The sequence below is a fragment of the Boleophthalmus pectinirostris genome, unplaced genomic scaffold (assembly GCF_026225935.1).
Source record: "Boleophthalmus pectinirostris isolate CB_2022bp ecotype Guang Dong unplaced genomic scaffold, ASM2622593v1 HiC_scaffold_16, whole genome shotgun sequence".
Lineage (NCBI taxonomy): Eukaryota > Metazoa > Chordata > Actinopteri > Gobiiformes > Gobiidae > Boleophthalmus > Boleophthalmus pectinirostris.
Genome location: NW_026571095.1, coordinates 33,390,765 through 33,414,792, shown reverse-complemented (window position 1 = coordinate 33,414,792; position 24,028 = coordinate 33,390,765). Strand labels below are relative to the sequence as shown.

General features: G+C 41.9%; 1 protein-coding gene across 1 annotated transcript in view; it reads right to left on the bottom strand.

Moving 5' to 3' along the window:
- Window positions 1–9,833, bottom strand: part of efr3a (EFR3 homolog A (S. cerevisiae)) — a 123,974-nt gene extending 114,141 nt beyond the window's left edge. Inside the window, exons 1-2 of the mRNA XM_055151456.1 lie at window positions 9,597–9,833; window positions 9,165–9,257 (exon numbers count right to left, since the gene is read on the bottom strand). Of these exons, the coding sequence (XP_055007431.1) occupies window positions 9,165–9,174 (10 nt within the window). The 5' untranslated portion in view covers window positions 9,175–9,257; window positions 9,597–9,833. The remainder of the gene's footprint in view (window positions 1–9,164; window positions 9,258–9,596) is intronic.
- Window positions 9,834–24,028: the final 14,195 nt, after the last annotated feature.

Here is a 24,028-nt window from a genome sequence, read left to right as displayed (position 1 = left end):
CAAATGTACAACAACTCACTATTATGTAACAGATAATACTCCCTACAACTGTACAACAACTCATCCTTATATAACGGATAATACTCCCTACAACTGTACAACAACTCGCCCTAATGTAACAGATAATACTCCCTACAACTGTACAACAACTCGCCCTAATGTAACAGATAATACTCCCTACAACTGTACAACAACTCACCCTAATGTAACAGATAATACTCCCTACAACTGTACAACTCATCCTTATGTAACAGATAATACTCCCTACAACTGTACAACTCACTGTTATGTAGCAGATAATACTCCCTACAATTGTACAACAACTCACCTTTATGTAACAAATAATACTCCCTACAACTGTACAAGAACCCATGTGTATGTAACAGATAATACTCCCTACAACTGTTCAAAAACTCATCCTTATGTAACAGATAATACTCCCTACAACACCAATTTTTGCTACAACAACAACAAGTTTTGCTACTTATTCAGAATTTATTTGACCATTTATTGTTTTACTCTTTATTATATTTTATTGTGATGTGTGAACTGCTGTTTGTCTCAGTCTCAGTCTCAGTCATGTGTTGACAGTTTGCCTTCTTCTCAGAGTATAAGAGCTCAGCAGCTGCAGCGGCTGCACTAGCACTGATCCACGACTTTATGTAGTTTAGGTTGTGACCGTTCAGATCAGAGAAAGTCCTTTTAGATTTAAACCAAATAGATTTTAACACTGAAACTGGCGACACAAATGAGAGACTCATGAGGAGCTCGTTGTGTTTTTTTGTCTGGATAATCGTCTTGAACAAGGATGGGCGTGATTAGTCGACAAATCGATAATTGATCATTAAGAATTTTGTCAATAATGTTAATTTTTAATCGACAAATCAAATGCAGGTTGCTGTGGCAGTGTAAGGGGACGAGGCTGCGTCTGACACAAACACTGGATTTGCTTCCTCACAGTCCCACGTTTGGTCTCTGGCTCCTTGGAGACTCTGTTCCTCTCAGTGAGTCTGTTTACAGCGCATCAGTGTCCCGGGTTTGATCGGGGTTTTTGAGTGTCCCGGTTTCGTCATGGTGCATGTAAACGCAGTATCCTGGTCACTGCAACTAGGGGTGTCAAATTATCGCGTTAATTGCGATTAATTAATTACAGTCATATTTAGCGCGTTATGTTTTTTAATCGCGTTAATCTCATTTTTAATCTCTAACTTTACTGTTTCTGTATGTGAGTTGCTTTATTATAAAATCTGTTTTTATGTGTTGCTGGGACAACAACACACACACACAAAAACACATTTATACATTTTTTTATTTCGGTAATTTCACTCATTGCCGGAAACCCACACAAAACGCGATGAGACTTGGGCTCAACAGCCAATTTTATAAAGTCACTTTTTTTGTTCTATATCAGTCTTTTGATCTGCCACAATAATGTAATAATGAATTTAAAATGAAAATACCTCAAATTGAAGCTTTTCTCAGCAATTTTTAGATGAGATTAAAATGAGATTAATTAGATTAATTAATTACAGATCATAATTAATTAATCTCTCAATTTTTTTTAATCGCATGACAGCACTAACTGCAACATAAAGTTGAGTCACATGCGTCCAAAAGACAAACACTTTTCAGTCTTTTCATCACAACAGGAGCCAAAATAAATAAAGTGACCAACATAAATAAAGAGCTGCACTAAACCTGCACACGTCTGATCTGTGAAAACATCAACCATCTCCAACGCGACAAACACACAGAACAGACTCACCATCATCATCATCATCATCATCATCATCATCATCATCATCCCTCTGAACACTCATATTCCACTGAGTCGTGTCCTTTAGTCCGACTGAAGCTGAACCGCATCAGCGCACAAGGAAAGAGCTGTTTTTATCAGTGCTTATATATGAGCCTTGAGGTTTTAAGGTTAGTTTCTGTAAAATGTAAACAAATGTGTCAAATCTGCATTAAACACACTGTAAAGTCAAACAGGCTGATGTGGCTCTACAGCAGGGGTGGGCAAACTACGGCCTGGGGGTCGTATGCGGCCCTTTAAACCTTTTAATCCGGCCCGCCGAACTGGAATAAATTACAATAATAAACCTTGTTGATGTTTTATTTTTCCTGCATTTCCCAGTAGATGGCGCACTATATAAATATACATTGAGGTGCGGTGTATTATGTTGGCCGCAATGCTTTATGGGAAAGTGTTCTTATAGGAGTTATTCGGACCATGAGTGAAGTGGTGGTGTTCAAGATATAAGTTTGCACTGCTTCCAGTTTCAGTTGGTCAAAATCAATCACAAGGATTTTATAGATGTTGTGTTTTAAGACTTAATGCACAGAACGTGTTAAGAGTCATGTTGAATCGCACGCGACTTTGTAGTGTGGGTTCTGTTTCTTAGTAAAATATAATTCCTCCCAAGTCACTTTCGCCTGTGGTATGCAGTGGAGTGGATCTGTTGATTTTTGTGTGTTCCTGATTTTTCGCGGCATTGTCGAAGTGTGTAGTGCGCTTCCTTCATAAGCCCTACATTAGCGAAAATGCGAATATAATGCAGCTGAGCTCTTAAAGGTTGTATAGAGGATTTTTTTAAGGGAGGAGAAATACAGCGACAGTCCTTGTGCGCGTTCAGAATTACTGTTGAAGTTTCCTGTCTAGAAGTAATTCAACGACCGACGCGTCAGTTTTTAGACTCTTCGTCTGCTTCGGTCGCGCCATCGCTGGACGAGATCTCCAAGAATCACCTCAGTTTGGCTTTGCTCCTTTTCCTCTTCTCTTCTTCTTTCAGCGACCTCAAAAACAGACTTTCTTTTGCGGCGAACCGGTCGTGGATTCTCGTCCGCCGTCGCGACAAACTTTGTGCGAAATGCAAGGAAGCGACAGTTCGAAAATGCCTCTAAGAACCGCTGTGTAAACCACGTAATCCACGCGCTCCGACGAGTCAGTTATACTAGGGGGTTTGATTGACAACCGAACAGCCAATAGAAAATGAGGGAGCCTCGTTTTCTATTGGCTGATGTTTATCCGGCCTCAACACGTCCACAGTTGATAGATTTTTGTTCTTTTTTTTTTTGGTCATCATAATTACAAAGCTGCTGCGTCTCTGTAATGGTATTTTAAACTTTCACTGACAGTTTGAAACAAAAAAAAATCCTCCATACAACCTTTAACACGTCATGTCCTGTGTTCTGTCCGGCCCTTCAGGCAAATTTTAGGACCCTATGTGGCCCGCGAGCCAAAATGTTTGCCCACCCCTGCTGTACAGTGTTTATGGTTTATATGTTGTAAAGTTGAGTTTATTCATGCAGATTAGTAATAGTAATAATAATAATGTTGATCATTTTAATATTAAAGCGTTAATGATTAATCGAAAATCGATCGTTAATTCTTCCAACAATTGATTGAGAAAATTTATCAAATGTCCATCCCTCGTCTTCATGTTTATGAAATTGCTCATCAAAATCTTACAGTTCCTTGATCAAATACCTGATGTTCTGAACAGGACAGAACGTCTCACGCTAAAAGTCAAACAGAGGAAGAGGAAGAGGAAGGAGGGTGGAGGCGCGTGTGGCGTGTGAGAGGACAATACTCTAACACCTTCCCTCCTCACGAGCCTGTGCGAGTGTCGTGTTTGATGAACACATGTTTAGTTCATAAAGTGTGCAGCTGTGAGTCTGACGTAGAAGCACACACAGGGTTAAACACAAAACACTGGTGTAAAAGGCTCACAGTTACAAACACACAATAAGTGCAACAAAAATAATCTAAAGTCAGTGTTTGGGAGTAACAGATTACATGTACCGTACTGTATTACATAATCAGAGTACAAATTATGAGTAACTGTATTCAGTTACAGTTACTGTTTCAGTGAGTGGTAATTGGATTACAGTTACTTTGTTGAAGTAAATGGATTACACGGTGGGATTTTCCTGTTTTCACATTTGGGGCTATATCTTTTTTTTTTTTTTTTTCTCGGTAATTCCACTCATTGTTGCCAGACACTAAATCAGGTCTAAACCAGGACCAAACCAGGACTAAACCAGGTCTAAAACCAGGTAAACCAAAACCAAAACCAGGTCTAAAACCACCAGGACTAAACCAGGTCTAAACCAGGTCTAAAACCAGGTCTAAAACCAGGTCTAAAACCAGGACTAAAACCAGGACTAAACCAGGTCTAAAACCAGGTCTAAAACCAGGACTAAACCAGGTCTAAAACCAGGTCTAAAAGGTCTAAAACCAGGTCTAAAACCAAAACCAGGTCTAAACCAGGTCTAAACCAGGTCTAAACCAGGTCTAAAACCAGGAAAACCAGGACTAACCAGGTCTAAACCAGGTCTAAACCAGGACTAAACAGGTCTAAAACCAGGACTAAACCAGGTCTAAAACAGGTCTAAACCAGGTCTAAAACAGGTCTAAAACCAGGTCTAAACCAGGTAAACCAGGCTAAAACCAGGTCTAAAACCAGGACTAAACCAGGTAAACCAGGCTAAACAGGTCTAAAACCAGGTCTAAACCAGGTCTAAACCAGGTCTAAAACCAGGTCTAAACCACAGGTCTAAAACCAGGTCTAAACCTAAACAGGTCTAAACCAGGACTAAGGTCTAAAACCAAACCAGGTAAACCAGGTCTAAAACCAGGACTAACCAGGACTAAAACCAGGTCTAAACAGAAACCAGACTAAAAGGTAAACCAGGTCTAAAACCAGAACTAAACCACCAGGTAAACTAAAACCAGGTCTAAAACCAGAACTAAACCAGAACTAAACCAGGTCTAAAACCAGGTCTAAACCAGAACTAAACCCGGACTAAAACCTCTTCTATCAATAATATTTTTAATACTGTTGAGCAAAGACTCGACCTTTTCATTTTCTTTTATCAGACAAAACATCTTATGTGAAGATTTCCTCGTCTTTTGTTTCTCTACAGCAAATCAAGTCGTCCAAAGTATTCAGATTATGTTCCTCACTTTAAATAATTTAATGGATTATGTTACAAACTACATTTTGGTGTTTGTAATCTGTAATCTGTAGGGGAAAACATTTTAAAAGTCACCTTCCCAACACTGTCTTAAATCAAAAGCAAAAGTTTGGGCGACCAGGACCTCATCCACCGATTCCTCGACCAAAGTGTCACCGCACTTTACCAAATCCAACTTCGTGAAAACAAACGTGACATAAACAGTCAGACAAAAACAGACAAAAGTGACTTGAAATTACTTTTTTTTTTAACTTCTGGAACGGTCACGAGTGGTTTTGTTTAGTTCTCCAAAAATGAACATTCATTATTCAGAAGACTAAGATGTACAAAACAAACGTGTTACAATCTGAGAGCCAATGAACATTATCAGACCAGAGTTCGTTCCAAAGGTAGAGTGACTTTATGGGGCAGTAAACAGCACAACAACGTGACACTAATCAGGTTTTTCACGGTCAGTCCTCGCGGTCAGTCCTCTGCCAGGAAAAGCAGGTGGAGCGGAGTTCAGACTTTGAAGAAATTGCAAAATTAGAATTGAAAGATTTTCTGATTTGCTTCAACTTGTCAAAATATGAGGAAAAGAAATAGTGATTCATTGTCGTTACCAAAACAAACCAGGAGGAAACACTGACTCAACTCTCAGGTCTAAATCAGGTCTAAACAAGGACTAAAGTAGATCTAAACCAGGACTTTTTTGGCAGTGGCCCATACACTCAACATTATGTGTCAAATAGATTGTTGGTTTATTTTTTAAAATTAGTTTTGTTTGTTTTTTATATTAATGCTGTTTATGGTCACCTACAGAACATAAATTATTGTCTACAACACATGAACCAGGTCTAAACCAGGACTGCACCAGGACTAAACCAGGACTAAACCAGGACTAAACCAGGACTAAACCAGGACTAAACCAGGACTAAACCAGGACTAAACCAGGACTAAACAAACCAGGACTAAACCAGGACTAAACCAGGACTCTAAACCAGGACTAAACCAGGACTACCAGGACTAAACCAGGACTAAACCAGGACTGCACCAGGACTAAACCAGACTAAAGGACTGCACAGGACTAAACGAGGACTAACCAGGACTGACCAGGACTAAACCAGGACTAAACCAGGACTAAACAGGACTAAACTAGGACTGCAGACTAAACCAGGACTAAACCAGACTGCACCAGACTAAACCAGGACTAACCAGGACTAAACCTGAACTAAACCAGGACTGCACCAGGACTAAAACGGGACTGAAACAGGACTAAACCAGGTCTAAACCAGGTCTAAACCAGGTTTAATCATGGACTTGAGAGAGAGAGAGAGGGTGTCCACAAAGTGCCACCGGGCGACAGCTGCACTTAGCCCCGTGGGACGCAGAGCTTTGTGCTGCTCCTTTCACCCGCGGTCACCCAACGGTCTACACGGGCTGTCCCAATACTCAGCCCTGGTTTAGACCTGGTTTAGACCTGTTTAGAGCTGGTTCAATCCCTGGTTTAATCCTCCTGTTTTAATCCTGGTTCCATCCTGGTTCAGTCCTGGTTCAGTCCTGGTTTAGACCTCATTTAGACCTCATTTAGACCTCGTTTAGACCTCTTTTAGACCTCTTTTAGTCCTAGTACAGTCCTGGTTTCGTCCTGGTTTAGTCCTGGTTTAGTCCTGGTTTTAGTCCTGGTTTTGTCCTGGTTTTGTCCTGGTTTTGTCCTGGTTTTAGACCTCATTTAGACCTGGTTCAGTCCTGGTTTAGTCCTGGTCAGTCCTGGCTCAGTCCTCTTGGTTTAGACCTCATTTAGACCTCTTTTAGTCCTGGTTCAATCCTGGTTCAGTCCTCTTGGTTTAGTCCTAGCTCCATCCTGGCTCAGTCCTGGCTCAGTCTTCAGTTTTAGTCTTGTTTTAGTCCTGGTTCAGTCCTGGCTCAGTCCTGTTTTAGTCTTGTTTTAGTCTTGTTTTAGTCTTGTTTTAGTCTTGTTTTAGTCTTGTTTTAGTCTTGTTTTAGTCTTGTTTTAGTCTTGTTTTAGTCCTGGTTCAGGTCTCTATATGACAGCAGTGCAGATTTCATGAGCCTATGCAGTTTGTTTTCAGCTCCGGTTTGACATTTAAGTTGTAGACCATTTTATTTATTTATTTATTTTTTTTTTTATATCTCCCTGGTTCTTGGTAAACATTTCTCCACCCGTCTGTCTCGTGTTGTCATCGCTTTACCTGGAATATCCCACAGTACGGCATTAAAACGTACGCCAGAGTCAGGCGGCATCAAAAGTCCCGTGTCAGATCTGTGTGGAGGCGAGTCTGCTCACAGTAAGCGCGCGCGTGTTATCGTGTGTGTGTGCGTGGAGTCGTGTGACGTCGTTTCCCCTTCGGCGGGGGGGTTCTGTTCTGTGGAAATAAACAGAGACCTTTCTGTTTGGCGATTCTCCAGCTTTTATTCTGCGCTCTCCGTTTGGTCCGCTACTCGGTTTTCACTGAAGATAGTCCGTTTTTCAGCAATAAAATGAGCTGGAAGTGAATAAACGCGAGGTAGATTTGTTCAGTTTTGCCGCCGTATTACGGAACATTCCAGGCATCGCCGTAGAAACCATCGGGTACCAGACCATGGACCAGGAAAGTGTCATAATACAAATTTAAGGAGGCCAAGATCTAAACCAGATAAACTAGAACAAAACAAGAGCAACTAAACCAAAGGAGGGAAAACAGACCTGCAGGACTAAACCAGGACTAAACCAGGACTAAATGAAGACTGAGTTAGGTCTGGACTTGGACTGAACCTTGTCTTAACAGAGGATAAACCAGGACTAAACCAAGACTAAAACAGGTCTAACCAAAGACTGAAGTTGGACTAAAAAATAACTAAACCAGGAATAAACCAGGACAAAACCAGGACTAAACTGGGACTAGACCAGGACTGAGTTAGGTCTGAACTTGGACTGAACCCTGGATTAACCGTGGATAAACCAGGTCTAAACCAGGTCTAAATCAGGTCTAAACAAAGACTGAATTTAGACTGAACCAGGTCTAAATCAGGACTAAAACAGGACTAAACAAAGACTGAACTTGGACTAAACCAGCACTAAACCAGGACTAAATCAGGACTAAACCAGGACTGAGTTAGGTCTGAAATTGGACTGAACCCTGTCTTAACCATGGATAAAGCAGGACTAAACCAGGTCGAAACAAAAACTGAATTTAGACTAAACCAGGACTTAAACCAAGACTAAAACAGCACTAGACCAGGACTAGACCAGGACTAGACCAGGACTAGACCAGGACTAGACCAAGACTAAACCAGGAATAACCCAGGACTAAACCAGCACTAAACCAGAAGTAAACCAGGAATAAATCAGGATGGCACCAGGACTACAAAAAGACTGAATTTAGACTAAATCAGGACTAAGCCAGCACTAGTCCTGCATTAAACCAGGATTAAACCAGGACTAAACCAGGACTACACCAGGACTAGACCAGGACTAAAGAAAGACTAAAGAAAGACTAAAACAGGACTAAACCAAGACTAAACCAAGACTAAACCAAGACTAAACCAAGACTAAACCAGACTAAAGAAGACTAAAGAAAGACTAAAGAAACTAAACCAGGCCAACCCTGGACTAAACCAGGACTAAAGAAAGACTAAAGAAAGACTAAAGAAAGACTACAGAAAGACTACAGAAAACTAAACCAGGACTAGACCAGGACTTAGACCAGGACTAGACCAGGACTAGACCAGGACTATACCAGGACTAATCCAGCACTAAACCAAGACTAGACCAGGACTAGACCAGGACTAAAGAAAGACTAAACCAGGACCAAACCAGATCTAAACAAATACTGAACTTGGACTAAACCAGGACTAAACCAAGTCTAAACAAAGCCTGAACCTGGACTAATCCAAAACACGTTAAAACATTATTTTATGACACCACTGCGCAATCGTCCACCGCAGCCACCTTCACCATTTCAGACGAGTTCAGAGAAACCCCAGGTAAACAAGAGCACGTGAACGCACCACAGCACCGCACAGGACACTGCAGACACACAGACAGAGACCGTGAACGCAACACGTCAATACTGTGCCAAACTTCAAACCCGACAGTCCTGCAGCTCCAACACCGCAAAAAAAAACAACAACACACAACCTGACGCTGCGACACACGACGTCAGGACGAGCACAAGGACACGGACCGGGCGCGCGTGTCTTACCGGCGGGCATCCTGGACGTGCACCGCGGCTCCTCTCGGCTCTCCGGGTCGGTGTTAGCCTCCGTGTAGCATCGCTGTCCGCGCGACGACGAGTCTGTGTGGAGAAATGCGCACGATATTAGCCGAGGCGAGGCGTGCCAGACGTAAAAAGCGCGCACGTATGGGCCGGGGATGTGGCTTTAACTGGCTGCCATGGCGCTCGTAATCCCCCCCCACCCCCCGTGCTCCGTTAGCTGTGGAATTAGCCGCGACAGCTAACTAAAAAAAAAAAAAAAGTACCTGCAACACGGAGGCGCAGGAAAGTTACGCACGCACGGCCCGGGTGGCGCATGCGGCGGAGGGAGAAGGGGAGGGTGGGCACGTTCCTGGGGCAGACTGGGGTTGGCGGAGAGAGAAAGAGGGGGGTGGGGGGGAGAGGGTAGAGGGCACATACCTGCAGGCGGGCTCCGATCACAACATTGGAAGCTGCTTTACGGGAGGAAGGAAACGTGCTGGTGCTGTTGGTGGTGTTGGTGGTGTTGGTGGTGTAGGCGGGCGCAGGGCACACCTCCCTCTCTGCAGCATGCGCCGGGCCCGATGTGATGTTACACAGCCCGTATGACGCTACTTTGTCTGTGTTTCCTCTTCACAAACAGGGCTGGACTTGTCTTTTCTTTCATTCACACGTTTAACGCACAAACGCTGCACATTTGAGCTCAGTTCTTGTCTCAAACTGAAAACATTCCAACTCGTCGTGTCACGTGTTAAGGAAGTGAACCTAAATATAGACACTGAATTGACAATCTCCATTAATCAAAAGGTAAAAGGAGCAGTTAACTGGAAAACCACAGCATCATGACATCACAAGGTGAAACAGAGCATGATGAGATGTAGACAGACAATAAAGGATTACTCAAATGTGTGAATGAAATAAAAAAAAAAAAAAACTCACTTTCTGTACAAACATAAAGACACCAACCCAGTAAAAATCTGTAATATTTGATGTTTTTTTTTTTTGTTTTGTTTTTTTTTTTTTTTTGTGTAAAATGATGTGGAATCATGTTATTAACATTAATGTCGTTCATAATCACTTACAGGACTAAACCAGGACTAAACCAGGTCTAAATCAGGTCTAAACCAGGTCTAAACCAGGTCTAAACCAGGTCTAAACCAGGTCTAAACCAGGTCTAAACCAGGTCTAAACCAGGTCTAAACCAGGTCTAAACTAGGACTAAACAAGGACTAATCTTAGATTTGAGAGAGGGAGAACCCCGAGCCCGCAGAGCAGGGTGTCCGCAAAGCACGATCAGGAAATGGCTGCATTCTGCACCTGTCCTTTCACGTGCGGTCACCCAATGGTCTACGTGGGCGCACCTCCGGGCCTGTCCAGACACTCAGTCCTGGTTCAGTTCTGGTTTAGTCCTGGTTTAGTCCCGGTTCATGTGTTGTAGTCTATGATTTATGTTCTGTAGGTGATTATAAACAGCATTAATGTTAATAACATGATTCCGCGTCATGGGTCTGCATACTGAGTTAGTCTTGGTTCAGTCCTGGTTCAGTCGTGCAATCAGTCTTGCTTTAGTCCTCGTTTAGTCCTCCTGGTTAAGTCCCAGGATCAGTCCTGGTTCAGTCCTGGTTTAGACCTGATTTAGTCCTGGTTCAGTCCTTCTGGTTCAGTCCTGGTTTGGTCTTGGTTTAGTCCCTGTTCAGTCCTGGCATCAGTCCTGGTTTAGACCTGGTTTTGTCGTCCTGGTTCAGTCTTGCGATCAGTCCTAGTTTAGTCCTGGTTTGGTCCTTTTTTAGTCCTGGTTTAGTCCTACTGGTTCAGTCCTGGCATCAGTCCTGGTTTAGACCTGGTTTAGTCCTGGTTTAGTCCTCCTGGTTCAGTCCCAGGATCAGTCCTGGTTCAGTCCTGGTTTATACCTGGTTTAGTCCTGGTTCCGTCCTGGTTTAGACCTGTTTTAGTCCTGGTTTAGTCCTGGTTTAGACCTGTTTTAGTCCTGGTTCAGTCCTGGTTTAGACCTGTTTTAGTCCTGGTTTAGACCTGTTTTAGTCCTGGTTTAGTCCTGGTTTAGACCTGTTTTAGTCCTGGTTTAGACCTGGTTTAGTCCTGGTTCAGTCCTGGTTTAGACCTGTTTTAGTCCTGGTTTAGACCTGTTTTAGTCCTGGTTTAGTCCTGGTTTAGACCTGTTTTAGTCCTGGTTTAGACCTGGTTTAGTCCTGGTTCAGTCCTGGTTTAGACCTGTTTTAGTCCTGTTTTAGTCCTGGTTCAGTCCTGGTTTAGACCTGTTTTAGTCCTGGTTTAGACCTGTTTTAGTCCTGTTTTAGTCCTGGTTCAGTCCTGGTTTAGACCTGTTTTAGTCCTGGTTTAGACCTGGTTTAGTCCTGGTTTAGTCCTCCTGGTTCAGTCCCAGGATCAGTCCTGGTTCAGTCCTGGTTTAGACCTGGTTTAGTCCTGGTTCAGTCCTGGTTTAGACCTGTTTTAGTCCTGGTTTAGACCTGTTTTAGTCCTGGTTTAGACCTGGTTTAGTCCTGGTTCAGGTCTCTACAGGACAGTCCTGCAGACGTCTTGAGCCTATACAGTTTGTTTCACCGTTGCCAACAGCTCCGGTTTCACATTTAAGTTGTAGTTATTTTATTTTTATTATTTTTTTTTATATCTCACATCAGGAAAAGTGGATGGACGCCCACCACACCCCCGGTAACAATATGAAAACACAACTTAAACATCACAAGAGTCAGTTTTGTGTAATACTGGACCTTTAATTTAGTCTCATTTAGAGTTTTATCTTTAGTCAATGTAAAACGTACAAGATACAATCAAGTACTTTCAAGTAATTAAACTTATCTCTTTTATCCTCCTTTATGTATTGCAAAAAAAAAAAAAAGAAGAAGAAGAAGAAAGGCTAAAATACTGAATCAGCGTTGTTATTACAGCACCATATGGATCCTGTTAGCTCCAGAATGACACAGGCCCGGTTCAAGTGACGTCAAACATAATTCTTTCAAAATACATTCCACACGGAGGTTTTGTGGTTTGGCTCTGATAACTTGTTCTAATACTGAGATGAGAGATGAGATCATTTTTTATTTACAGTGACTTGAAGATAGGAAATTGTACTATTTTATATGTTTTGACAGTGAATAAAGAAGGAAGACTGCGAAAAACGTCGCATTGAACGAGTCGAGACTTTGGAGGAGCCATTCGCGTTCTCGTTTTAGTCACGTTACCCCGAGGAAGAGTAGAAAAGGTTCGCAAAGGAGGACAGGACAGGACAGATGGGGACAGAAGGAGGAGGCAGGAGGGGAAAGAAGGAAGGAGAGAAGAGAGAGCAAGGAGGAGGCAGAAGGAGGAAAGAGGAGGCAGAAGGGGACAGGAGGAGGTAGGAGGACAGAAGGAGACAGGAGAGGACAGAAGGAAGCAGGAGAGGACAGAAGAGGAGAGAAGGAGGCAAGAGGAGGCAGGAAAGGACAGGAGGAGGCAGGACAGGACAGAAGAGGAGAGAAAGAGGCAAGAGGGGACAGAAGGAGGCAGGAGGAGAGGCAGGAGGAGGACAGAAGGAAGCAGGAGGGGACAGAAGAGGAGAGAAGGAGGCAAGAGGGGAAAGAAGGAGGCAGGAGGGGACAGAAGGAGGCAGGAAAGGCCAGAAGGAGGCAAGAGGAAGCAGGAGGAAGTAGAAGGGGACAGGAGGAGGTAGAAGGAGTTAGGAATGGACAGAAGGATGCAGGAGGAAACAGAAGGCAGTAAGAGGAGGCAGAAGCAGACAGGAGGGGACAGAAGGAGGCAGAAGGGGACAAGAGAGGACAGGAGGAGGCTAGAGGAGGAGTCAAAAGGAAGCAGGAGGAGTCAGAAGAAGGTAAGAGGAGGCAGGAGGAAGCAGGAGAGGACAGAAGAGGAGAGAAGGAGGCAAGAGGGGAAAGAAGGAGGCAGGAGGGGACAGAAGGAGGCAGGAGAGGACAGAAGGAAGCAGGAGGGGACAGAAGAGGAGAGAAGGAGGCAAGAGGGGAAAGAAGGAGGCAGGAGGGGACAGAAGGAGGCAGGAGAGGACAGAAGGAAGCAGGAGGGGACAGAAGAGGAGAGAAGGAGGCAAGAGGGGAAAGAAGGAGGCAGGAGGGGACAGAAGGAAGCAGGAGGAGGCAGGAGGGGACAGAAGGAGACAAGATGAGGCAGGAGAGGACAGAAGAGGAGAGAAGGAGGCAAGAGGGGAAAGAAGGAGGCAGGAGGAGGCAGGAGGAGGCAGAAGGAGTTAGGAGTGGACAGAAGGATGCAGGAGGAAACAGAAGGCGGTAACAGGAGGCAGACGCGGACAGGAAAGGACAGAAGGAGGCATCAGGGGACAGGAGGAGGCATGAGAGGACAGAAGGAGTCAGAAGGAGGCAAGGGATCGCAGAAAAAGTTAGGAGGGGACGGGAGAGGGCAGAAGGAAGCACGAGGAGGCAGGAGAGGACAGAAGAGGAGAGAAGGAGGCAAGAGGGGAAAGAAGGAGGCAGGAGGAGGCAGAAGGAGTTAGGAGTGGACAGAAGGATGCAGGAGGAAACAGAAGGCGGTAACAGGAGGCAGACGCGGACAGGAAAGGACAGAAGGAGTCAGAAGGAGGCAAGGGATCGCAGAAAAAGTTAGGAGGGGACGGGAGAGGGCAGAAGGAAGCACGAGGAGGCAGGAGGAAGCAGGAAAGGGACAGAAGGGGATAGAAGGAGGCGAGAGGAAGCAGGAGAGGACAGGAGGAGCCTGGGCGTGCCTCGGGGCTGACACTGATGGGACGTGACTGCCCGTCCGTGCCAACGGCGTCTCTCCCGCTGCCACGATCCACCTCCACATTTATGATCTGCAAAACACAAGTACAGAAGCAGAAAATGAGAAAAGTACGAACACAAAAACAAGAGGCAGATCAAGTTTAAACGTCTATGGATTCTTTTGACCTGTGACCATGTTAATGTTTGTTTCAGGTTTTATTTTATCCATAGAACAGTCATCCCTGTAACATCGCAGCTGCAGCAGGTCGGGCTCTGAAACCGGCTCCAGCTCAGATTATTTTCGTTGTGAAGGTCAAGGGCCAAACGAGACACAGACCATGAAAAGGTTCTTAGCGGAGGAGACTGAATACTGTAAAACTGAGCTCAAACCTGCTTACAGTGTTGGGAAGGTGACTTTTAAAATGTATTTTCCCCTACAGATTACAGATTACATACACCAAAATGTAGTTTATAAGTGGTTTTAGTCCTGTTTTAGATCAGGTTTAGATCTAGTTTAGACCTGGTTTTAGTCCTGGTTTAGACCTGGTTTTAGTCTTGCTTTAGACCTGGTTTTAATCCTGGTTTAGTCCTGATTTAGACCCGGTTTAGATCTAGTTTAGACCTGGTTTTAGTCGTGGTTTAGTCTTGGCGGTTTTAGTCCTGGTTTAGTCCTGGTTTAGACCTGGTTTAGATCTAGTTTAGACCTGGTTTTAGTCCTGTTTTAGACCTGGTTTAGACCTGGTTTAGATCTACTTTAGACCCGGTTTAGATCTAGTTTATCTACTTGAGACCCAGTTTAGATCTAGTTTAGACCTGGTTTTAGTCCTGGTTTAGTCTTGGCGGTTTTAGTCCTGGTTTAGACCTGGTTTTAATCCTGGTTTAGTCCTGATTTAGACCTGGTTTAGATCTACTTTAGACCTGGTTTTAGTCCTGTTTTAGACCTGGTTTAGACCTGGTTTAGATCTAGTTTAGACCTGGTTTTAGTCCTGGTTTAGTCTTGGCGGTTTTAGTCCTAGTTTAGTCCTGGTTTACACCTGGTTTTAATCCTGGTTTAGTCCTGATTTAGACCTGGTTTAGATCTAGTTTAGACCTGGTTTTAGTCCTGTTTTAGACCTGGTTTAGACCTGGTTTAGATCTAGTTTAGACCTGGTTTAGATCTACTTTAGACCCGGTTTAGATCTAGTTTATCCTTTGAGACCTGGTTTAGATCTAGTTTAGACTGGTTTTAGTCCTGTTTTAGACCTGGTTTAGACCTGGTTTAGATCTAGTTTAGACCTGGTTTAGATCTACTTTAGACCCGGTTTAGATCTAGTTTATCTACTTGAGACCTGGTTTAGATCTAGTTTAGACCTGGTTTTAGTCCTGGTTTAGTCTTCGCGGTTTTAGTCCTGGTTTACACCTGGTTTACACCTGGTTTACACTTGGTTTAGACCTGGTTTAGATCTACTTTAGACCCGGTTTAGATCTAGTTTAGACCTGGTTTTAGTCCTGGTTTAGTCTTGGCGGTTTTAGTCCTGGTTTAGACCTGGTTTTAATCCTGGTTTAGTCTTGATTTAGACCTGGTTTAAATCTAGTTTAGACCTGGTTTTAGTCCTGTTTTAGACCTGGTTTAGACCTGGTTTAGATCTAGTTTAGACCTGGTTTAGATCTACTTGAGACCTGATTTAGATCTAGTTTAGACCTGGTTTAGATCTACTTTAGACCCGGTTTAGATCTAGTTTATCTACTTGAGACCCGGTTTAGATCTAGTTTAGACCTGGTTTTAGTCCTGGTTTAGTCTTGGCGGTTTTAGTCCTGGTTTAGTCCTGGTTTAGACCTGGTTTTAATCCTGGTTTAGTCCTGATTTAGACCTGGTTTAGATCTAGTTTAGACCTGGTTTTAGTCCTGTTTTAGTCCTGGTTTAGACCTGGTTTAGATCTACTTGAGACCTGATTTAGATCTAGTTTAGACCTGGTTTTAATCCTGGTTTAGTCCTGATTTAGACCTGGTTTAGATCTAGTTTAGACCTGGTTTTAGTCCTGTTTTAGACCTGGTTTAGACCTGGTTTAGATCTAGTTTAGACCTAGTTTAGATCTACTTGAGACCTGATTTAGATCTAGTTTAGACCTGGTTTAGATCTACTTTAGACCCAGTTTAGATCTAGTTTATCTACTTGAGACCCGGTTTAGATCTAGTTTAGACCTGGTTTTAGTCCTGGTTTAGTCTTGGCGGTTTTAGTCCTGGTTTAGTCCTGGTTTACACCTGGTTTTAATCCTGGTTTAGTCCTGATTTAGACCTGGTTTAGACCTGGTTTAGATCTAGTTTAGACTTGGTTTAGATCTACTTGAGACCTGATTTAGATCTAGTTTAGACCTTGTTTATATCTACTTTAGACCCGGTTTAGATCTAGTTTATCTACTTGAGACCCGGTTTAGATCTAGTTTAGACCTGGTTTTAGTCCTGGTTTAGTCTTGGCGGTTTTAGTCCTGGTTTAGTCCTGGTTTAGACCTGGTTTTAATCCTGGTTTAGTCTTGATTTAGACCTGGTTTAAATCTAGTTTAGACCTGGTTTTAGTCCTGTTTTAGACCTGGTTTAGACCTGGTTTAGATCTACTTTAGACCGGTTTAGATCTAGTTTATCTACTTGAGACCAGTTTAGATCTACTTTAGACCCGGTTTAGATCTAGTTTAGACCTGGTTTTAGTCCTGGTTTAGTCTTGGCGGTTTTAGTCCTGGTTTAGACCTGGTTTTAATCCTGGTTTAGTCCTGATTTAGACCTGGTTTAGATCTAGATTAGACCTGGTTTTAGTCCTGTTTTAGACCTGGTTTAGACCTGGTTTAGATCTAGTTTAGACCTGGTTTTAGTCCTGGTTTAGTCTTGGCGGTTTTAGTCCTGGTTTACACCTGGTTTTAATCCTGGTTTAGTCCTGATTTAGACCTGGTTTAGATCTAGTTTAGACCTGGTTTTAGTCCTGTTTTAGACCTGGTTTAGACCTGGTTTAGATCTAGTTTAGACCTGGTTTAGATCTACTTGAGACCTGATTTAGATCTAGTTTAGACCTGGTTTAGATCTACTTTAGACCCGGTTTAGATCTAGTTTAGACCTGGTTTTAGTCCTGGTTTAGTCTTGGCGGTTTTAGTCCTGGTTTAGTCCTCGTTTAGACCTGGTTTTAATCCTGGTTTAATCCTGATTTAGACCTGGTTTAGATCTAGTTAGACCTGGTTTTAGTCCTGTTTTTAGACCTGGTTTAGACCTGGTTTAGATCTAGTTTAGACTTGGTTTAGATCTACTTGAGACCTGATTTAGATCTAGTTTAGACCTGGTTTAGATTTACTTTAGACCCGGTTTAGATCTAGTTTAGACCTGGTTTTAGTCCTGGTTTAGACCTGGTTTTAATCCTGGTTTAGTCCTGATTTAGTCCTGGTTTAGATCTAGTTTAGACCTGGTTTTAGTCCTGGTTTAGACCTGGTTTTAATCCTGGTTTAGTCCTGATTTAGACCTGGTTTAGATCTAGTTTAGACCTGGTTTTAGTCCTGTTTTAGTCCTGGTTTAGACCTGGTTTAGATCTAGTTTAGACTTGGGTTAGATCTACTTGAGACCTGGTTTAGATCTACTTTAGACCCGGTTTAGATCTAGTTTATCTACTTGAGACCCGGTTTAGATCTAGTTTAGACCTGGTTTAGACCTGGTTTAGATCTAGTTTAGACCTAGTTTAGATCTACTTGAGACCTGATTTAGATCTAGTTTAGACCTGGTTTAGATCTACTTTAGACCCAGTTTAGATCTAGTTTATCTACTTGAGACCCGGTTTAGATCTAGTTTAGACCTGGTTTTAGTCCTGGTTTAGTCTTGGCGGTTTTAGTCCTGGTTTAGTCCTGGTTTAGACCTGGTTTTAATCCTGGTTTAGTCTTGATTTAGACCTGGTTTAAATCTAGTTTAGACCTGGTTTTAGTCCTGTTTTAGACCTGGTTTAGACCTGGTTTAGATCTACTTTAGACCCGGTTTAGATCTAGTTTATCTACTTGAGACCCAGTTTAGATCTAGTTTAGACCTGGTTTTAGTCCTGGTTTAGTCTTGGCGGTTTTAGTCCTGGTTTAGACCTGGTTTTAATCCTGGTTTAGTCCTGATTTAGACCTGGTTTAGATCTACTTTTAGACCTGGTTTTAGTCCTGTTTTAGACCTGGTTTAGACCTGGTTTAGATCTAGTTTAGATCTAGTTTAGACCTGGTTTTAGTCCTGGTTTAGTCTTGGCGTTTTAGTCCTAGTTTAGTCCTGGTTTAACCTGGTTTTTAATCCTGGTTTAGTCCTGATTTAGACCTGGTTTAGATCTAGTTTAGACCTGGTTTTAGTCCTGTTTTAGACCTGGTTTAGACCTGGTTTAGATCTAGTTTAGACCTGGTTTAGATCTACTTTAGACCCGGTTTAGATCTAGTTTATCTACTTGAGACCCGGTTTAGATCTAGTTTAGACCTGGTTTTAGTCCTGTTTTAGACCTGGTTTAGACCTGGTTTAGATCTACTTTAGACCCGGTTTAGATCTAGTTTATCTACTTGAGACCTGGTTTAGATCTAGTTTAGACCTGGTTTTAGTCCTGGTTTAGTCTTCGCGGTTTTAGTCCTGGTTTACACCTGGTTTACACCTGGTTTACACTTGGTTTAGACCTGGTTTAGATCTACTTTAGACCCGGTTTAGATCTAGTTTAGACCTGGTTTTAGTCCTGGTTTAGTCTTGGCGGTTTTAGTCCTGTTTAGACCTGGTTTTAATCCTGGTTTAGTCTGATTTAGACCTGGTTTTAAATCTAGTTTAGACCTGGTTTTAGTCCTGTTTTAGACCTGGTTTAGACCTGGTTTAGATCTAGTTTAGACCTGGTTTAGATCTACTTTAGACCCGGTTTAGATCTAGTTTAGACTGGTTCTGATTTAGATCTAGTTTAGAGACCTTTAGATTAGTTTAGACCTGGTTTTAGTCCTGGTTTAGTCTTGGCGGTTTTAGTCCTGGTTTAGTCCTGTTTAGACCTGGTTTTAATCCTGGTTTAGTCCTGATTTAGACCTGGTTTAGATCTAGTTTAGACCTGGTTTTAGTCCTGTTTTAGTCCTGGTTTAGACCTGGTCTAGTTTAGACTGGTTTAGATCTACTTGAGACCTGATTTAGATCTAGTTTAGACCTGGTTTTAATCCTGGTTTAGTCCTGATTTAGACCTGGTTTAGATCTAGTTTAGACCTGGTTTTAGTCCTGTTTTAGACCTGGTTTAGACCTGGTTTAGATCTAGTTAGACCTAGTTTAGATCTTTGAGACCTGGATTTAGATCTAGTTTAGACCTGGTTTAGATCTACTTTAGACCCGTTTAGATCTAGTTTATCTACTTGAGACCCGGTTTAGATCTAGTTTAGACCTGGTTTTAGTCCTGGTTTAGTCTTGGCGGTTTTAGTCCTGGTTTAGTCCTGGTTTACACCTGGTTTTAATCCTGGTTTAGTCCTGATTTAGACCTGGTTTAGACCTGGTTTGATCTAGTTTAGACTTTAGTCTATTGAGACCTGATTTAGATCTAGTTTAGACCTGGTTTATATATTTTAGACCTGGTTTAGATTAGTTTAGATCTACTTGAGACCGGTTTAGATCTAGTTTAGACCTGGTTTTAGTCTGGTTTAGTCTTGGCGGTTTTTAGTCCTGGTTTAGTCCTTGTTTAGACCTGGTTTAATCCTGGTTTAGTCTTGTTTAGACCTGGTTTAAATCTAGTTTAGACCTGGTTTTAGTCCTGTTTTAGACCTGGTTTAGACCTGGTTTAGATCTACTTTAGACCCGGTTTAGATCTAGTTTATCTACTTGAGACCCAGTTTAGATCTACTTTAGACCCGGTTTAGATCTAGTTTAGACCTGGTTTTAGTCCTGGTTTAGTCTTGGCGGTTTTAGTCCTGGTTTAGACCTGGTTTTAATCCTGGTTTAGTCCTGATTTAGACCTGGTTTAGATCTAGATTAGACCTGGTTTTAGTCCTGTTTTAGACCTGGTTTAGACCTGGTTTAGATCTAGTTTAGACCTGGTTTTAGTCCTGGTTTAGTCTTGGCGGTTTTAGTCCTGGTTTACACCTGGTTTTAATCCTGGTTTAGTCCTGATTTAGACCTGGTTTAGATCTAGTTTAGACTGGTTTTAGTCCTGTTTTAGACCTGGTTTAGACCTGGTTTAGATCTAGTTTAGACCTGGTTTAGATCTACTTGAGACCTGATTTAGATCTAGTTTAGACCTGGTTTAGATCTACTTTAGACCCGGTTTAATCTAGTTTAGACTGGTTTTAGTCCTGGTTTAGTCTTGGCGGTTTTAGTCCTGGTTTAGTCCTCGTTTAGACCTGGTTTTAATCCTGGTTTAATCCTGATTTAGACCTGGTTTAGATCTAGTTAGACCTGGTTTTAGTCCTGTTTTAGACCTGGTTTAGACCTGGTTTAGATCTAGTTTAGACTTGGTTTAGATCTACTTGAGACCTGATTTAGATCTAGTTTACCGGTTTAGATTTACTTTAGACCCGGTTTAGATCTAGTTTAGACCTGGTTTTAGTCCTGGTTAGACCTGGTTTTACCTGTTTACCTGATTTTAGTCCTGGTTTAGATCTAGTTTAGACTGGTTTTAGTCCTGGTTTAGACCTGGTTTTAATCCTGGTTTAGTCCTGATTTAGACCTGGTTTAGATCTAGTTTAGACCTGGTTTTAGTCCTGTTTTAGTCCTGGTTTAGACCTGGTTTAGGATCTAGTTTAGACTTGGTTAGATTGAGACCTGTTTTATTTAACCCGGTTTTAGATCTAGTTTATCTACTTGAGACCCGGTTTAGATCTAGTTAGACCTGGTTTAGACTGTTTAGATCTAGTTTAGACCTAGTTTAGTCTACTTGAGACCTGATTTAGATCTAGTTTAGACCTGGTTAGATCTACTTTAGACCCAGTTTAGATCTAGTTTATCTACTGAGACCCGGTTTAGATCTAGTTAGACCTAGTCTGGTTTAATCCCTAGTTTAGACACCTGGTTTTACCTGCTGTTTAGACCTTTAGACTAGTTTTAGATCTACTTGAGACCTGGTTTAGATCTGTTTAGACCTGTTTAATCTACTTTAGACCCGGTTTAGATCTAGTTTATCTACTTGAGACCGGTTTAGATCTAGTTTAGACCTGGTTTTAGTCCTGGTTTAGTCTTGGCGGTTTTAGTCCTGGTTTAGTCCTGGTTTACACCTGGTTTTAATCCTGGTTTAGTCTTGATTTAGACCTGGTTTAGATCTAGTTTAGACTGGTTTTAGATCCTGTTTTAGACCTGTTTAGACCTGGTTTAGATCTACTTTAGACCGTTTTAGATCTAGTTTATCTACTTGAGACCCGGTTTAGATCTAGTTTAGACCTGGTTTAGTCCTGGTTTAGTCTTGGCGGTTTTAGTCCTGGTTTAGACCTGGTTTAGACCTGGTTTTAATCCTGGTTTAGTCTGATTTAGACCTGGTTTAGATCTAGTTTAGACCTGGTTTTAGTCCTGTTTTAGACCTGGTTTTAGACCTGGTTTAGATCTAGTTTAGACTGGTTTTTAGTCCTGGTTTAGTCTAGTTTTAGTCCTGGTTTACACCTGGTTTTAATCCTGGTTTAGTCCTGATTTAGACCTGGTTTAGATCTAGTTTAGACCTGGTTTTAGTCCTGTTTTAGACCTGGTTTAGACCTGGTTTAGTTTTAGATCTAGTTTAGACTGGTTTAGATCTACTTGAGACCTGTTTTTTTAGATCTATTTAGACCTGGTTTAGACCTAGATCCTGGTTTAGACCTGGTTTAGATCTAGTTTAGACCTGGTTTTAGTCCTGGTTTAGTCTTGGCGGTTTTAGTCCTGGTTTAGTCCTCGTTTAGACCTGGTTTTAATCCTGGTTTAATCCTGATTTAGACCTGGTTTAGATCTAGTTTAGACCTGGTTTTAGTCCTGTTTTAGACCTGGTTTAGACCTGGTTTAGATCTAGTTTAGACTTGGTTTAGATCTACTTGAGACCTGATTTAGATCTAGTTTAGACCTGGTTTAGATCTACTTTAGACCCGGTTTAGATCTAGTTTAGACCTGGTTTTAGTCCTGGTTTAGACCTGGTTTTAATCCTGGTTTAGTCCTGATTTAGATCTGGTTTAGATCTAGTTTAGACCTGGTTTTAGTCCTGTTTTAGACCTGGTTTTAATCCTGGTTTAGTCCTGATTTAGTCCTGGTTTAGATCTAGTTTAGACCTGGTTTTAGTCCTGGTTTAGACCTGGTTTTAATCCTGGTTTAGTCCTGATTTAGACCTGGTTTAGATCTAGTTTAGACCTGGTTTTAGTCCTGTTTTAGTCCTGGTTTAGACCTGGTTTAGATCTACTTTAGACCCGGTTTAGATCTAGTTTAGACCTGGTTTTAGTCCTGGTTTAGTCTTGGCGGTTTTAGTCCTGGTTTAGTCCTGGTTTACACCTGGTTTAGATCTACTTTAGACCCAGTTTAGATCTAGTTTAGACTTGGTTTTAGACCTGGTTTAGTTTCTGGCAATGAGTAGAATTACAAAAAAAAAAAAAAAAGGGGGATATAGCCCAAAATGTGAAAACAGAAAAATCCCGCCGTGTAATCCATTTATTGGATTTATAGCAAAGTAACTGTAATCCAATTACCACTCACTGAAACAGTAACTGTAACTGAATACAGTTACTCATAATTTGTACTCTGATTACATAACTCTAGTACATGTAATCTGTTACTCCCCAACACTTCTTACTTAGTATTATTATGTCGGTGGTGTAGAAGAAAACGAAGGATTGGTAAATCTAAACAAAAAACATTTAATGCAGAGAGTGCAGGTTCTGGCATGGGTGCATTACAGCGGTCATGTCACGTCGCCCTCTACAGGTGAGGCGTATGTATCTATGTAATAAGATTAATTATTATAGTGACATTACATTTATATATTTGTAAACGCAACATGTGCTTGGTTTTGTGCACATGTAGACCTGTTCATCACTAAGTCATGGGCCAAACTAAATATTTATTGAACATTTTCAACAACATCAGCATGTTTTTTTCTTCTTTTGAGATATGTAATGTTTCTTTTCTTAGTAGTTTTGCTTAAACACTGAATCCAGAACAAGCAAAATATAAACGTATTCGACCAAACAAAATTTTTTGTCCAGTCGACAAACTGATTCCTCTCCTTTGCCAAGCCTAATATAATAAAAACAACATTTTAAATAAATAATGTCTCTATAGCCTGTCTGTAGCTTTTGAACTCCTTTTTTTTTTTTTAAACAAGCAAACAACCAGTCAAAAATAACAACTTGCTTCAGTGAAAGTCCAATCTTTCAACTATGAACAGTTAAAAATCATAAAGAAAATATTCACCAAGCTCAGTTTTATTTGCTAGACTGTGATTTACCCTGATGGGTCCAAATCAGAAACAAATACTTGGCATTTCTTCTTAGGCTTCGTTCAGACTGCAGGGCTTAACGCTCAATTCCAATTTTTTTGTGAAATCCGATGTTTTTGTGAAGTCGTTCACATTTCTAATTAAATGTGACTTATATGTGATCTCCTGTGTGAATGTTAAACAGCCCGAAAGTGTCCCGCATGTGCACTGGAGACACGACGACGTCAACCGCAGCGAGCGTCTCTGTGTTTACGGAAGTTGTCCAAACATGGACGCAGCATCGAGCACCTGGAGATTTTAAAGTTCCTCTCGTACCGGAGCCAGAACATGAACAACTTACTTGTTTTAAAGAGGAGATTGAGAAGGAGAAGGACGAGGTTTTTGGTCGTGGTGTTTTTGTGGGCAGCAGCAGCGACGTCCGTTGAAAGGAACGTGTGGATGTGGAGACGGAGCCAAGAGTGGTGAGTGGTGATGTGCTTCACTTCAGTGACACGGAGTTCATTAACAATTTTCGCCTACTTCAGCGCAGAATAGTGACGTTTGTCACTTGTTGATAACGTGTAGGTGGATGAATGCACTTTGGCCGTTCAGACTGAAGTCACATGTCAAAAGATCAGATATGTATCGGTTTCAGGAGCACATATCCAAGTGTCCTGGGCCACATTTGAAAAAATTGGATCTGTGTCATTCAGACTGTCATTAAAAGATCAGATACAGGTCACGTAGGGGCCAAAAAATCGGATTCAAGGTTCTTTATTTGTCATTCAAACATGTGAGAGAAACACATGACA